This window comes from Manacus vitellinus, unplaced genomic scaffold, assembly GCF_001715985.3.
Source record: "Manacus vitellinus isolate BGI_N305 unplaced genomic scaffold, ASM171598v3 scaffold_125_pilon, whole genome shotgun sequence".
NCBI lineage: Eukaryota > Metazoa > Chordata > Aves > Passeriformes > Pipridae > Manacus > Manacus vitellinus.
In genome coordinates this window covers 419,740-433,145 of record NW_021938926.1, presented here as the reverse complement: position 1 = coordinate 433,145, position 13,406 = coordinate 419,740, and the positions used below count along the sequence as shown (strand labels likewise).

Below are 13,406 nucleotides of genomic sequence, written 5' to 3'. Positions count from 1 at the left end.
TGGCGGACACAGCCGGTACTGCAGGGCCCATTGCACAGCTCGCAGAGTTCGTAATTATTCATTTTCTCCTTTCGGGCATAAAGCAGCCGAGAACAGGACACTGTCATCTCCTACGCTGGCAGGATTCGGTGCCAGTGCTGGGTGCTAGGAGCCAGCTGCACAAATGCATGTGCCTCCGTGCCAGCTCACTGCTGGAGAAACCGTGATTTTCCTGGTCTTTGATCCCAGTTCTCCTTCCCTCTGCAGACACGTGCAGCATCTGGAGCAGATTTTCACCACCATCAATTAAAACTCCATATTTGGGGGGAGAGGGATAAACCAGAGGTTCTGCCTTTAAAACCACCTCTGCCTTCAGCCCAAGGATCTGGTCTGAGGGGGCACAAGGATCTGGTCTGAGGGGGCACAAGGATCTGGTCTTGAGGGGAGTGCACGGTGCATGGGGAGGCTGAGCAGATTTGGGGCCCGGGGCTCACCACAGCCGTTGGGTTTCCATCCCTCCATACCTCAGTATTGCTTCCCTCTCATCAGTTCCCCAGGCAGGACCAGTGAGGATCATTTCAGCTGCATCTTCTCCTCTTCCCAGGCTTGGCTTTGGACCCTAGAAGATGACAGCATGTTGTATTTTCGTTTTTCAAGGGACAAAGGGAAAGCTTCACTCTAAGGAGACCCCAAAGAGCTCCCACCAGAAGTTTGGGATGAGGCTGCATCCCCCCAAGCTGGAGACCCCAACCCAGCAGGGGCAGGAATGGAACCTGATGTGCACACCTGACTGAGGCACACTCCAGAGCTGAGCTTCCCAGGATAACAGCTGACATTTCCCAGCAGCATCAGATGCTGCCAATTGGGGTGAGGGAGGGTGTTCCTCGATGCTCCCCACACGGAAGGAGACCTGGAGATATGGCCCAGCACTGGGGTGGAGGGCTGGCTGCTCTCATCCCAGCACACCACCAGTTGTCCCAGTTATCCAGTGCCACATACAGCACCTATTGCCCCTTCCAGTGCCAGCCCCAGGCTCTCCCAAAAACCCTCAGGCACACGTGGGTGTGACACCCAGACATCAATCATTCCAGGTGTGACACTCAGACATCAGTCATTCCAGGTGGGAGTCACCCTGGCCCAGCACTGGTGCCACAAGGTCATGGCAGAGCAGGGCACCCATTGGGCCACCATCACCTCACAGAGCTGCTGTCCCCGCCCTGGGGAGGTTTGGTGTGCAGGCATCCAAAAAAAAGTGCATCTCCTTCCTCAATAAATGATCCTGACCACACATGGTGGGATTCATGCAATGCTTTCCCTGGCACAACTCCTCTTGCTGTTGTGCCCACCATCCATCATGGATACCGATGTCCCACAGCCACACATCCCTGTTTTCCCAAGTTAATGATTAAAACCTGTTGGATTTCAGAGGCGCTGCACCCAGACCCTGACAGGCAGGCCAAGGATGCTCGCCCTCTGGGATTAATCATTCTCCTGGCTGTTGACACTGTATCCATATAAACGCTGGGATGGGATTCCCAGTGCCTCTTCCCGGCAGGAGGAGGGAAGCCAGCTCCAACATGAGGGCAGCTCTGGCCCTGCTGCTGCTCTTGGCCACCGCACGTGCAATACACCGAGGTAAGGACCGGGGTTTGCTGTCCCCTGGGATGAGGGGTATGGGGCTGAGGTCCTCAGTTCTGGTGGTTTTTGGTGGCCTCCCCTCTCCCCAGCCCATTCCCAAACCGCTGTGCAGGATCAGAGAGGAAGGGGAAGCACTGGGGTGATGGTTTGGTACCTAGGATGCCCCTTTGGGGTGGTGCTGGAGGAGACAGGAGGGGGAGAGGCTTGGCTGGGGTGGGAGGAGCAGACAGAGCCACAGGGATCAGCTCCTTCCCTTCCCAAGGGAAAATGGGATTTCCTGACCCCCATTGACAAGCAGCATTTCCCTGTAAAATTCACCCCTCAATGGAAACGATGCTCTGTGCTGCCCTTTGCTCCCTTCCCAGCTCCACAGGGAATCTGTTGTATTTTTTATTTGCCAAAAAACCCCCTAAAACTTACTTCTCCCACACGGCTTTATGGAAGTGAACAGAAATGCAACGAGTCGGGACCAACAGACCCTGTTGCTGTGAGGAAAGGGACCTGCCTTTTCCACAGCTTCCCCTTTCTGGCAAACTCCCCCTCACCCTTCCCTCCCCTTCCCACTGGAGCAATGTGACCCTCAGTGTCACATCCCACGACCTCTGGGTTTTGTGGGGGTCACCCTGCTCCGCACTGTAATCCCAGGAATTGCTGGTATCAGTGTTTACCTTGCTGGTGCCAAAGTCTGACCCGTGGGTCTGCAGCACAGATCGATTGGGTTTTTCCAGGGATGAGAGCACCGCCAGGATGCCTTCACTGCTGGCTGCTCTGTGGGGCTGGCTCTGGAGCTCCCAGCCCTTATGCTTTCCATGCCCTGCCACGAAAACCAACCCCACATATTCCAGACTCAAAAATGGCCACATGTTTTACCTGTAGCTCCCTCAGTTCCAGGGAGGATTTTCTCCTTGCCCTTTTCCTCGGCTGCAGAGCCAAAGCAGCAGCCTGGATACCAGGGATGCTTCTCCCAGACCGGCTGTGCCAACATGTCCCCAGGAACCACCAAATCCTACTTGGGAAAAGAAGCAAGAGAGGGACAAAATAAACAATCCTCAAGAGAATAAAGCACTGTGTTCTGTGGATAGCGGAGAATCCCTCACTCCCTGCTCACGATTCCCCCTTTTCCTGCACTTACAGGTAAAGCTTATGTCCGGGAGAAAGTCTGCCAGGAGTACAGGATGCTGGGGAAGGAGAACTTCCGAACCCTGTAGGTAACTCCTGCTGTCGGTGCCCTGCCAGGACACTCAGCATCTGAGCCAAGAACAAAAACCATTAAATAAAAATAATCTTGGAAGGTGGATTCGCTGCCTGCAAACAGGCCATTGCTCTTAGCAGGAGAAGAGTTTACTTCATTTCTGAGCTCCTCAAAGCCAATTAGGTGCCTAAATAACTAGGAATTCCAACAGAGCTGACACATAATCCCCTGCAAGGGTCAACCTCCAGCCTGGAACCTGTTCCAGTTCTTCCCTGGCTGTTTTCCAAGGAATACACTGCTATTTCTCGCAGCGCCACAGCAGACGGTTTTAAACCCTGTTTGGGCAGAACGATGCTGCGACACGAGTTTTGCTTTCGGAGAGAGGAACCTGCCACCGGCTCACCTTGTCCTTGCTCCCTTCTCCCAGGACCATCATCGCCAACAGCCGGAAATACTCCAACGGCACCTTCGAGGAGATCGGCCACCTCGTCCGGGAAATCGTGTCCCTGGCTGAGACCTGCTGTGCCGACGGCGCCGACCCCTCCTGCTACGATGCCGGGGTGAGGCATCGCCGAAAGCGGGCGATGGACCCCACACCAGGGCTGGGATGGGACGGTATGTGTGGTGTGCGGCCGTAACCCCTCGTCCCTCCCGCAGTCCTCGGCCCTGTCGGTCAAGTCCTGCAGCGCGGACTCGCCGTTCCCGGCGCATCCCGGCACGGCCGAGTGCTGCACCCACGAGGGGCTGGAGCGCAAGCTGTGCCTGGCGGCCCTGCGGCACCCGCCCCAGCCGCTGCCCCGCTACCTCCAGCCCTCGGACCAGGAGCTCTGCCAGGCCTTCAGGAAGGACCCCCGGGAATTTGCAGACAGGTAAGTCCGGGCGGGGAAGTCACCCTGTTGAGCCCAGGTGGGTGTTGGCACCAGCTGGTGCCATGATTCAGCAGCTCGGGGTAGTACCTGGAGAGGGCTCCCATCCCTGGAGAACCCTAATGCCTCCAAACCCTACATGTCCTGCTCCCAATCTCCCAATCCCGGTGTGCCGGGTCTCCTCATCCCGCCCCTGCTGCAGGTATCTGTACGAGTACGCCAGCAGCTACAGCCAGGCGCCTCTGCCTGTGCTCCTGGGCTCCACCAGGACCTTCCTCTCCATGGTCTCCACCTGCTGCATCTCCCCTGCACCCACCGCCTGCTTCCTGAAGGAGGTGAGACCTCTCGGACCGCCGGGCTTGTCTCCATCCTCGCTTCCTGGGAAGCCAGGTGAACCCTGTGCTGATGGCCTGGGAAGAGGAGGACATATCCCTCTTCTTTTTGTGGCAGAAACTGCAAAGAAAAACCCTCTCCCTCCTCACCTTGACATCAAACCGGGCTTGCTCCCGCTTCTCGGCGTACGGGAAGGACAAAGTCACCTTCAGGTACGGGGGAAATGGCCTTTCCCTTTGGGAAAAAGTGCTGGGCTGGGAGTGTGCTCCCATTTCCCACTGTGGATTCCATTTGTGGGCAGTATTCACAAAGACAAGCTTGAACTCCTGTGTAAATGCCTGACGATGCTCCACGCACAGCACAGGCACAGGGTGAGCCCTGTGCTCCCCATCACCTCCCTCCCACACCCCTGCTCGGAGCTGTTACCTGGAAGGGGGATCCAAGCCCCCTGAGGCCCCCACACACACCCTGTGCCCCCCAGCTACCTGGCCTCGCTGGCTCAGAAGGTGCCCGCTGCTTCCTTCGAGGACCTTTTCCCCCTGGCCAAAGGCGCTGCCGAGGTGTTTTCCCAGTGCTGCGACTCGGTGGCTGAGGACTGCATGCAGAAGAAGGTAGGGGGGAGCCCAAAACCCACGCCAAAACCACCTCCCGAGTCCCAGATGGGGACTGGAGGACACACCCCATCACGGCAGGGGGTCCACACACGCCCTCTCTGTGCTCCCCTCTCCGCAGCTCTCGGAGCACACGGCCAAAGCCTGCGCCACGCTGTCGGCCCAGGACGGGCGCTTTGCCGACTGCTGCAGGGGGAAAAACCTGGTGGAAAACTACTTCTGCATCCTGGCCTTGCCCCCTGCGCCCGCTCCCAAACTCCCAGAGGCACCGGAGCCGACCAACAAGGAGCTGTGCGGCAAGGAGGGGGATCTCCAGACCACCAGGCAAGTGCTACCCAGGTTACAATCATGGAGTGACTGAAACCATTTAGGTTGGACAAGGCCCTTAAGGTCATTGAGTCCAACCGTTTCCTGACCCTTCCTTCTCCCCTTGGTTATATGGTTTGGTAATTATGGGGTTAATCCTCAATTCCCTCAGAGGCACCACCCCCAGGGGCTGCACAAAGGTGCCAAAAGCAGCCCTCATCCCATTCTGAGCAGCACCCATAATAAAAACCTGTGTGGCCCCTCGTTCCAGGTCCCTATTTGAGCTGGCACGGAGGCACCCCAGCCTCCCTGACGCCGTCCTTGCCAAGCTCTATGACGCCTCGGAGAAAATCAGGGAGGAATGCTGCTCAGCCAAGGACCCCTCTGCCTGCCTGGACAGCAAAGTGAGTGGTGGAGGGGTCTCTGGGTGCTCTCCCTGCTCCCTCTCATCCCTGCATCCCCCGAGATCCCTGCAGGGGCTTTTCCCAGCCTGGTGACACCCACCCTGTGCTCGCAGCGCCAGCAGATGGGAGCAGAGCTGACCCCCGTCCTGGAAAGGGCCAGCCAGCTCTGCGGGCAGTACAACGAGCTCTATTTCCTTGACTTCAAGAAGAGGTAAGCCTTTTCTGCACCCCCCTCTCCCAAAAAACCCACCTGCATCAGGGGATGCAATCAAAATTCGTCCGAGAGGTTGAGGATGCACAAGCGGAGCCGGTGGGTTTGAGCCTAAATGGCAGCAAAATAGTGGGAAGCAAATAACACATAACACCCCCCCACACGCCATCCACGGGTGCATCCCCCCTCCCCAAATGCTGTATGGGTGTGGAATGCTGCCGGATTCCCACTAACACCCCGTCCCCTGCGCCGCAGGCTGCGGGAAAGCCTGACACAGACGTTTCCCGAGGCCAGCGCGGAGCTGCTGGAACAGATGTTGGAGCAGCGAGTCTCCTTCGCCTCCACCTGCTGCACCCCGGACGCGCCCCCGCTCCTTTGTGCTTCCAAGGTACAGCCGAGGACCCTCCCTACAGCCGGGGCGGTGCCAGACTCCACACCCGGGGCTGCCCCTGTCCTCTTCCCCCCTTTTCCAGGTGAGCTCGGAGCTGGGAGAGGTGTGCAAGCAGGAGTCCTGCCTCCTGGGATAGGGGCCCCGAGGGAGCAGCTGGTGGGCGTCCGGTGCCGACAGCAGGGATCGCTTCTCCGGGCACTCACGGATGGAGCGGGATCGCGAGGCAAAGCTCGGTGGGCATGCAGGAATGTGGCACGTCGGAAGGGAGCTGGGCTGGAGGATGCCCAGCAGACAGAAGGTGCCACCAAGCCCACGGTTCCCTACCCACCCACCAGCAACACCACCCTTGTATTCCTGCAGCCAAAATAAAGATGAAAACAGTCTCCTCGCCGCTGCTGGAAAGGCTTTCTGCACTCCCGGGGCGGTGGGAAGGGCTGGGAATGGGCACGGCTGCTCCCATTTCTGCAGGCAGGAAGAGGTCCCAGCTCTAGTCCTGGGAGCTAATGCTCTAAAAAATTAGGCAAAACTGGCAAAACCACTCCTTTCGAAATATTAATTTCCAATTATTCACATTTCTTTTGATAACAATATTCTATTTCTTTCCAGTTAATTAGTTGGGGTTTATCCTGTTCTGTTGGGTGAGTGACCCACATGTCATTCACGTCACTTATCAAATCCTCCTGCCTCCCCTGGTACATCAGTGTGGATGAGATTCCATTTCACATCCCTCTGCTCCCACTGAAGTGTTTTAATCTCTGTCACAAGGTGTCAGTGACCACCCAGAGCTTCCACTCCCTTCCAGCCTCAGTTTGCATCCTTCAAATTCAGGATGCACACACCAAGGACTGCCTCAATTACAGTGACCTCCTGGGATTCCAAGAAAAGCTGGAGAAATGCCTTTAAGCCAGCCAAGGACACCTCTGCACGTGACACCATCACCACTTATGGGGGGGGAAACCACTCAAAAATACTCAACTGCCATTCAAAACAAAACAACACAAACCACAACAATTCTCTTAGTAAAACCAGCAGACTCTGGGAAAGCCTGGGCTGCTCCCGGCTGATGCCAGCCAGCATTGATTCCCGAGGGATTCCCTCCAGCCCTTGCCAGCCTGGGCATAAATCACTTGGCTTTTCCACTCTCAGTTGCAGTGGGGCTTTCTGTTTGTTTTTTGTATTAATTTTGTTTACCAGGTGTCCTTCCTCCTGTCCTCAGCACCTGTATTTTTATCCCACCATCTCTCTAACCCATTCCCAAAGATGTGAAGGAAGCAGCAAAATCCCTGATTTTGTTTTGTTGTTGGTTGTGGTTTTTTTTAAATCCCCATCCTTGTTGCTCAGTGCAACCCTTCCAGTCTTTCTGCTCTCCACCAAAATATCAGGGTACAGCAGGAATTTAGCAGCAATGCAGGAATTCCAGGGTGGGAGCAGCATCCCTACAACCTTCCAACCAGGGAATGCAGGCCTGTGATGGGAAAAGGAATTACTTGAGGCACTGAAAACCCAGCACTGAATAAAATGGCTCCAACATTTACCTGACCAGTGCCCCACAAAAGCATTAAAAAAAAAAGATTTAAAGTATTAGTTTTATCCACCTCTGAGACTTGCAGGCCTGCTTGCTTTCCCAGTGCCTGCTTTTCCCAGCTCCTTAGGGCCAGCAGCACCCCAGCCAGCAACATCAACCCCCCAAAACCAGACAGGAAACAGACTCTACCTCCTTTTAATTTTATTTGTCTTCTGGACTGCGTACAGCACATTCCCAAAAGGAGCAGTGAGTGTATTCCTCACAGCTGGAAGCCCCATAGCCAGGCCCAGCAGAGCCTGGAGATAAACAGCCATTTATGGGGGGGTGAACCAGCTCCCAGGTGATGTTGGTGCCACTCAGCTCAGAGCCAGGGCTTCCAGCAGCTTTGTGGAACCCATAATCCATTTCCCCAGGGGAAAATCGTGGAACCTGGTGAAGTAGGTGCCCAAAACAATGTCCCTTGGCGCCTCAGGGCTGTGCTCCTTGACTGGGCACTGGGATGAGCCTTCCCCACACTTTGGCACAGCCACTTGGCATTGCTTGGGCCACCAACACCTCCAGAGGGACTGGCACCGCGGGGGTGGTCACCACTCCCTGTGTCCAGCCAGGCAGGGGTCACTGCCTGGGGCTGCAGGAATCCCATGGCACGATTTGAGCTGAAAAAGGAAGTTTTCTGTTACAGGAGGGGTTTGCACAGCCCCAGAGTCACCCTCAGGCCCCCAAAACTGCACCTAAAAACTGCCAGCTCTGGCCTCCAGGCATACACCTACATGGATGATGCTGGGCAGTGATGAAGGGCTGAACCCCAGTGCAGACCAGTTCCCCCAGTAGTAGCTCCCACACTCACCAGATCGAACTTTTCCCCCAGAGCCAGGCTGGAGAGGTCTGTCCTGCTGGGAGCCGCTCTGGGAGAGACCTGGGCAGAGGCCTCTGCTGGCAGAACAGAGCCTGGTGGCAGGAAGGGTCACCAGCTCCCCTGGGAGCCCCCCAGCCCTGCTGGCTCCCAGTCTCCCAGTACTGGGTGGGAGACACAGCGCGGGTGGAGCCCTCATGGCCAGTCACCAGGTCATGGCTCACAAGGGAGATGATCCCGTGGTGGGAATTGGGAACTGCCAAGGATCCCCAGCTCTGCCAGGTCCTCATGTCCCCAGTCCAGGGTGGGAGATAACAGGGACCCCCAGCCCCACTGATTGAGATGCCACTGCTGCCCCCCAGGAGGGGACCCCAGAGAGCTGGTGCTGAAACCCACCGGGAGAGTCATGGGGACCCATGGGGGGGGTCCCACACCGAGGGGAGGGAAGTAAACCATCACCTGTGGCCGCCTGGGCACGGTCCAGATCGTAGCCGGGCACCAGAGCCCGTGACGAGGGGAGATGGGACCGAACGGCCCCAATTATCCCAGTTCTCACCTGTTTTCCCCCACTTTTGCCCGGTTTCCCTCGCCCTGTCACTCCCCGGGACGCCGAGGCCACCCCGGGCTGCAGTGGGCAGCTCGGCAGGAGCCCCGGAGAACCGGGAGCCCTCGGTCCGGAGCGCTCTGGGGACGCTGAACTCAGGGCGGTCCTGCGGCTGCGCCGCACCGGCTGACGCAGCCCAGCACGCCCCCGGGCCGCCCAGCAACAGGACCGAGCCGACAGGCCCCTGCGGACGCCGGGGACGGGCCGTACTGGGACCAGGACGTTCTGTCCCACCCCGCGCCCAGAGCTCGTCCCGCGAACCCGGAGCAGCAGCCCGCGCTGCCCCCGCCCGGCGCAGTGTCGCCTCTGGCGACACGCGTGCGCAGCGCAGCCCCCGCCCGCGCTCGCCCGCCGCCCGCCAAGGCACCGGCGCACACGCGGAACCTTTCCGACACCCCTTTTATTCAAGCCCGCCCGTGCGGTTTTAGCCTTCGCCCATCGAGCCAGCCGGTGCTGCCGCCCGGGACCCGCCCGCAGGTACCGGGAGCTCCTGCGGAGAGAGCGGAGCCCGTGGGGTCTCGGCACCGGCCCCGGTGCGGGGGAGGCCGGTCACACCGACTCAGTCGCCGCCCGGCCCTGTGCACCTTCACGCGATGCCCGTCTCCCGCACGTCCTCGCTTCGGGAAGGTGAGTCCTTGTTCAGCGTCTCCATCTCTTCTGCCTTTCTCTTCCTACGCTGCCTCCGACAGTGGCTTTTCGGGGTGGGAAAATAATAAAAAAAAAAAAATAAAGAGGCGGAATGAGACGTGGCAGCCATGCTGCTCCATGTTCCTCTGCTTTCACACTGCAAAGGCTCCAGGTGGGATCTCATCCAGTTTTCAGCCCCAAAGGAATGTCCCAGGCACTTCCCTGCACCCGCAGAGCCATATTCCACCTGGTAGGGGCAGCCCAAATTCGACCTGCCTGGAACCAGCAGAGCTGGGCAGGATTTGCTCCCAGTCTAGAACTACCTCTTCCCTCTCCTCTTTCCCTTCCCTCTCTCTTTTCCTTCTCTCTTATTTTCCTTCCCTCTTTCCCTTTTTCTTTCCCATCCCTCCTTCCCTTCTCTCTTTCCTTTTTCCCTTTCCTCTTTCCCTTCCCTCTTTCTTTCCTTTCCCTCTTTCTTTCCCTTTCCTCTTTCCCTTCCCTTCTTTCCTTCCCTCTTTCCTTCCTTTCCCTCTTTCCGTCCCCTCCCTGTCCCCTGACGTACTGACTGCAGAGGCAGATGCCGACGACGAGGATGATGAGGGTGACGATGGCGGCGATCAGGGAGATGATGACGATCTGGCCCTGGTCCCCTCGCAGGTAGAACAGATCCACCCTCTCGCAGCGAGCCCCGGTGTAGCCTCGCTCGCACCTGCCCCGCGGCACAAGGGAGGCAGAAGAGGAGGGGTCCCAAAAACAGCCGTGGTGCCCGTGCCTCACTCATTCCGCTCTCCCAGGGAGGACGGGCACGGCATCCCACCCCTTGCCAGTCACCAGCAGTGACTTACACACAGGCCGGCGCCTGTTCGGCCACGAGGAAGCGGCACCTCCCCTTGACACAGTAGTGCTTGTACTCCTCCGGGCACCGGGAGAAGTGGCCCTGCCGCCGCAGCTGCGTCCCGTTCCCTGGGGGTGGCAAGGACAAAGAATTCCCCCAGAGGGGTTACGGCTCCGCCCAGAAGCAGTGGCATCCCCGAGCAGCAGGTCCAAGCCCGGCCAGCTGCAAACAGCACGTGTGGCCTTGGCTTCCCACCTCCGTGGAGGCTGCGAGGCTCTGCCAGACAAAACACCCGCTCCTGCGCCATCCCAGCCCGCTCCCCTGCACCGCCCAGCTCTCATACAACGCCTCCGGCTCCCCCGAGCATCCTCACACCTCCGCCTTACCTGTGCACCCCTTGGCCGTGTCGCAGGTGAGCCCCTCCGTGCCATGCCCGGCGGTGACGTTTGCGTCGGCGCCCACGCAGCTGAAGAATGCCAAGCCTGGAAAGCAGCGGAGATGGCTCGGAGAGGGAGCCTGGCCAGAGCCCCGGCATCCCTGCCACAGCCCCACCACAACCACAGGGTGGGGACCGGCAACGGGCTCTGCAGCTGCGCCCACGGCCCCCCTTCCCTGGCAGCATCAGCTTTTCCCCAGGGCGAGGAGAAGGGAAAGCCGGTCCCCGCCTGTCACCTCCACCCGCCAACGCCCCAGCACGGGAGTCCGGGAGCCAGAGGGGCGGGTTTTGGGGCACACAGCCCTGCCTGCAGGCAGCCAGCTGCTCCTCTACCCTGGGAGAATGCAGGGATGGATCCCCAGATCGCAGATTGGTTTCAGTCTGAACAGACTATAAAGCACATCTTTTTCCAACTCCCCAGCCATAGGCAGGGACACCTTTCACTGTCCCAGGTTGCTCCAAGCCCCGTCCAACCTGGCCTTGGACACTTCCAGGGATGGAGCAGCCCCAGCTTCTCTGGGCAACCTGTGCCAGGGCCTCACCGTCTTCACCAGGAAGGATTTCTCCCTGATATCCGATCTAAACCTGCCCTCTGTCAGTGTGAAGCCATTCCCCGTGTCCTGTGACCCCAAGCCCTTGTGACAAGTCCCTCTCCAGCTCTCTGGGAGCCCCTTTAGGCGCTGGAAGGTGCTCTAGCGTCTCCCTGGAGCGCAGCACGAACTGAGCCAGGAAAGAGGCCACCTTGGTCACCGTGGCCACGGGGCGAAACTGAGAGGCGGCTGAGCCCCGGCGCGTCACGGCGGCGGTAACCGGATCGCTGGCATACCAGCACTGACTCAGCACGGCCCCGCTCCCAGCCCGGCCCTCCCCAGGGATTCACCCCGCCGCGGTGGCACCCAGGGGAGCGGGGACAGGTCCTGCCTGACGGAGCAGGGTGCTGGGCGGCTCCCGCGAGGGTGACACGCCGAGGCGGGGGGTGTTCCCATCCCCAGTGGGTGCACGTCGAGGCCTCCCAGAGAGTGGAGAGCTTGCGCGGCCAAATCCTGGCAGTCTCGGTCTCCTGGTACCTGTTTTCTCACCCGGCCCTTCGGCACCCTGGAAACAGTGGTGGAGGCTGCCCCGGCCAAGCCTCCGGAGTCCCCCCCGTCCCACGGCAGGGACATTCCCGGCACACACGTCCCTCCTGGCTATATATAGCCACTGCCGCGCTAATGACGCGCTCTGGGTAACAGAGCTCCAAAAGAGCCCGGCGGGGAGGAGACGGAGCCCACCGGCCCCTCCGGCCCAGCGGCAGGGTGGGAGCTGCCTGGCGGGAGCCAGGGATGAGCCACGGGGCGGCTTCCCCCCGGGAAGCAGCTGCGGGCGGCGTGGGCACGCGGCGGTGCAGGGAGGGAGGCTGACTTCACTCCCGGTGACCGAGTTCACAGCTCGGCATGGAAAGATCCCCACCAAGATGAGATCCCCACCCTTATTGCAACCAGATGCGGAGCTCTGGCATCCTCCGGGCTGGCAGCCCCTTGGCAGCACTGCCCTGGGGCAGCGCCAGCTTCGGAGGGAGGGGGGCTGTGCCCTCCAGCACCGGGATCGCAGCACCCTGGAGCTGCGGGTGCAGACACCCTCATCTCTTTGATGCGCAGAGAAGCCGGCTCCACTATCTAAGGCTGCGCTCCCTTCTGAACAGCCAAAGATAACCCAGGAAAGTATCCCAAACACCGGATTAGTTTGCTGTAGCACCCCCACGCTCCGCCGGGAAAGTCCAAACTGCAGGAGAGCAACCACCCAGGGCATTGCCTTGGTCCGATGGGGCACCCCAGCCCCAAAACAGGTCGGCCACCCTTGGTTTCCTCCTACCAGCACAGGTTTGGCAGGTTCTGCCAAGTGCCGTCACCAGCCCTGCCGAAAGGCCAAACCCAACCTGTTCCCAGCGGAGAGGAAAGCTCCCTCGAAATTCCAGTGCTGGCACTCTCTACCAGGGGGACATCAGCTGCCCAGCCCTACCTGTGGTTATCTCCTGCCGGCCCTGAGCAGCTGCTGCCTGCAGCTTCCTGCTTCCCAAACGCTCAGGAACTAACATGGGAATGCTCACACACCTGCTGAATAGGTACTGCATCCCCCCTGGCATCCCCCCTCCCCAGTGCTGCCGAAGATGGCAAGAGGGTATTTGGGCACCCGTGAGCACTGTCCCATCAACAGGTGGGAAAAGCATCCCACTCCTGCTCCAGGATCCAGCCAGGATATGCTGGCCCCAAAGGATTCGGGGATTCAGAGCCAAGGGGACCACTGGAACAGAATGCTGGGGAATTCCAGGATGAGACCTGGGGACACATGGCAGAGCCCCGGGACGGGACTGGGTAAACACCAGGCTGGGCGTGGGGGAAGGACTGGGATGGGATTGTCCAGGGGGACACAGGGAGTCACTAGGATGGGACTGGAGAAAACATCAGGGTGACAGGGTGAACACTGGGATGGGACAGTGTCAGCATCGGGATGGGGTGGGACAGCAGGGGATACAGGAGTGCAGCAGAATGAGACCGGGAGAGCAACAGAGTGGGATGGGGAAGCACCAGGACAGGGGGAGCACCGGAATCAGACTAG

At 59.3% G+C, this 13,406-nt stretch overlaps 3 protein-coding genes across 3 annotated transcripts in view; 2 read left to right on the top strand and 1 right to left on the bottom strand.

Moving 5' to 3' along the window:
- The first annotated feature begins 1,484 nt into the window (after window positions 1-1,484).
- On the top strand, window positions 1,485-6,322 carry GC (GC vitamin D binding protein). Its single transcript, XM_018067881.1, has 12 exons — window positions 1,485-1,614; window positions 2,752-2,821; window positions 3,237-3,369; window positions 3,467-3,678; window positions 3,878-4,010; window positions 4,126-4,220; window positions 4,490-4,619; window positions 4,741-4,943; window positions 5,197-5,329; window positions 5,443-5,540; window positions 5,796-5,928; window positions 6,014-6,322. Exons 1-12 carry the CDS (start codon window positions 1,506-1,508, stop codon window positions 6,065-6,067), a joined length of 1,503 nt encoding a protein of 500 aa, XP_017923370.1. The 5' UTR covers window positions 1,485-1,505; the 3' UTR covers window positions 6,068-6,322.
- Window positions 6,323-9,468: 3,146 nt separating this feature from the next.
- On the bottom strand, window positions 9,469-12,921 carry BTC (betacellulin). Its single transcript, XM_029965938.1, has 5 exons — window positions 12,810-12,921; window positions 10,762-10,857; window positions 10,386-10,503; window positions 10,103-10,249; window positions 9,469-9,605 (listed from the first exon to the last, which is right to left on the bottom strand). The coding sequence occupies exons 1-5, from the start codon at window positions 12,919-12,921 to the stop codon at window positions 9,500-9,502; spliced, it is 579 nt and encodes a 192-aa protein (XP_029821798.1). The 3' UTR covers window positions 9,469-9,499.
- A 36-nt stretch (window positions 12,922-12,957) lies between these two features.
- PARM1 (prostate androgen-regulated mucin-like protein 1) overlaps window positions 12,958-13,406 on the top strand; it is a 13,960-nt gene continuing 13,511 nt past the window's right edge. Inside the window, exon 1 of the mRNA XM_029965937.1 lies at window positions 12,958-12,982. Coding sequence (XP_029821797.1) covers window positions 12,958-12,982 — 25 coding nt within the window. The remainder of the gene's footprint in view (window positions 12,983-13,406) is intronic.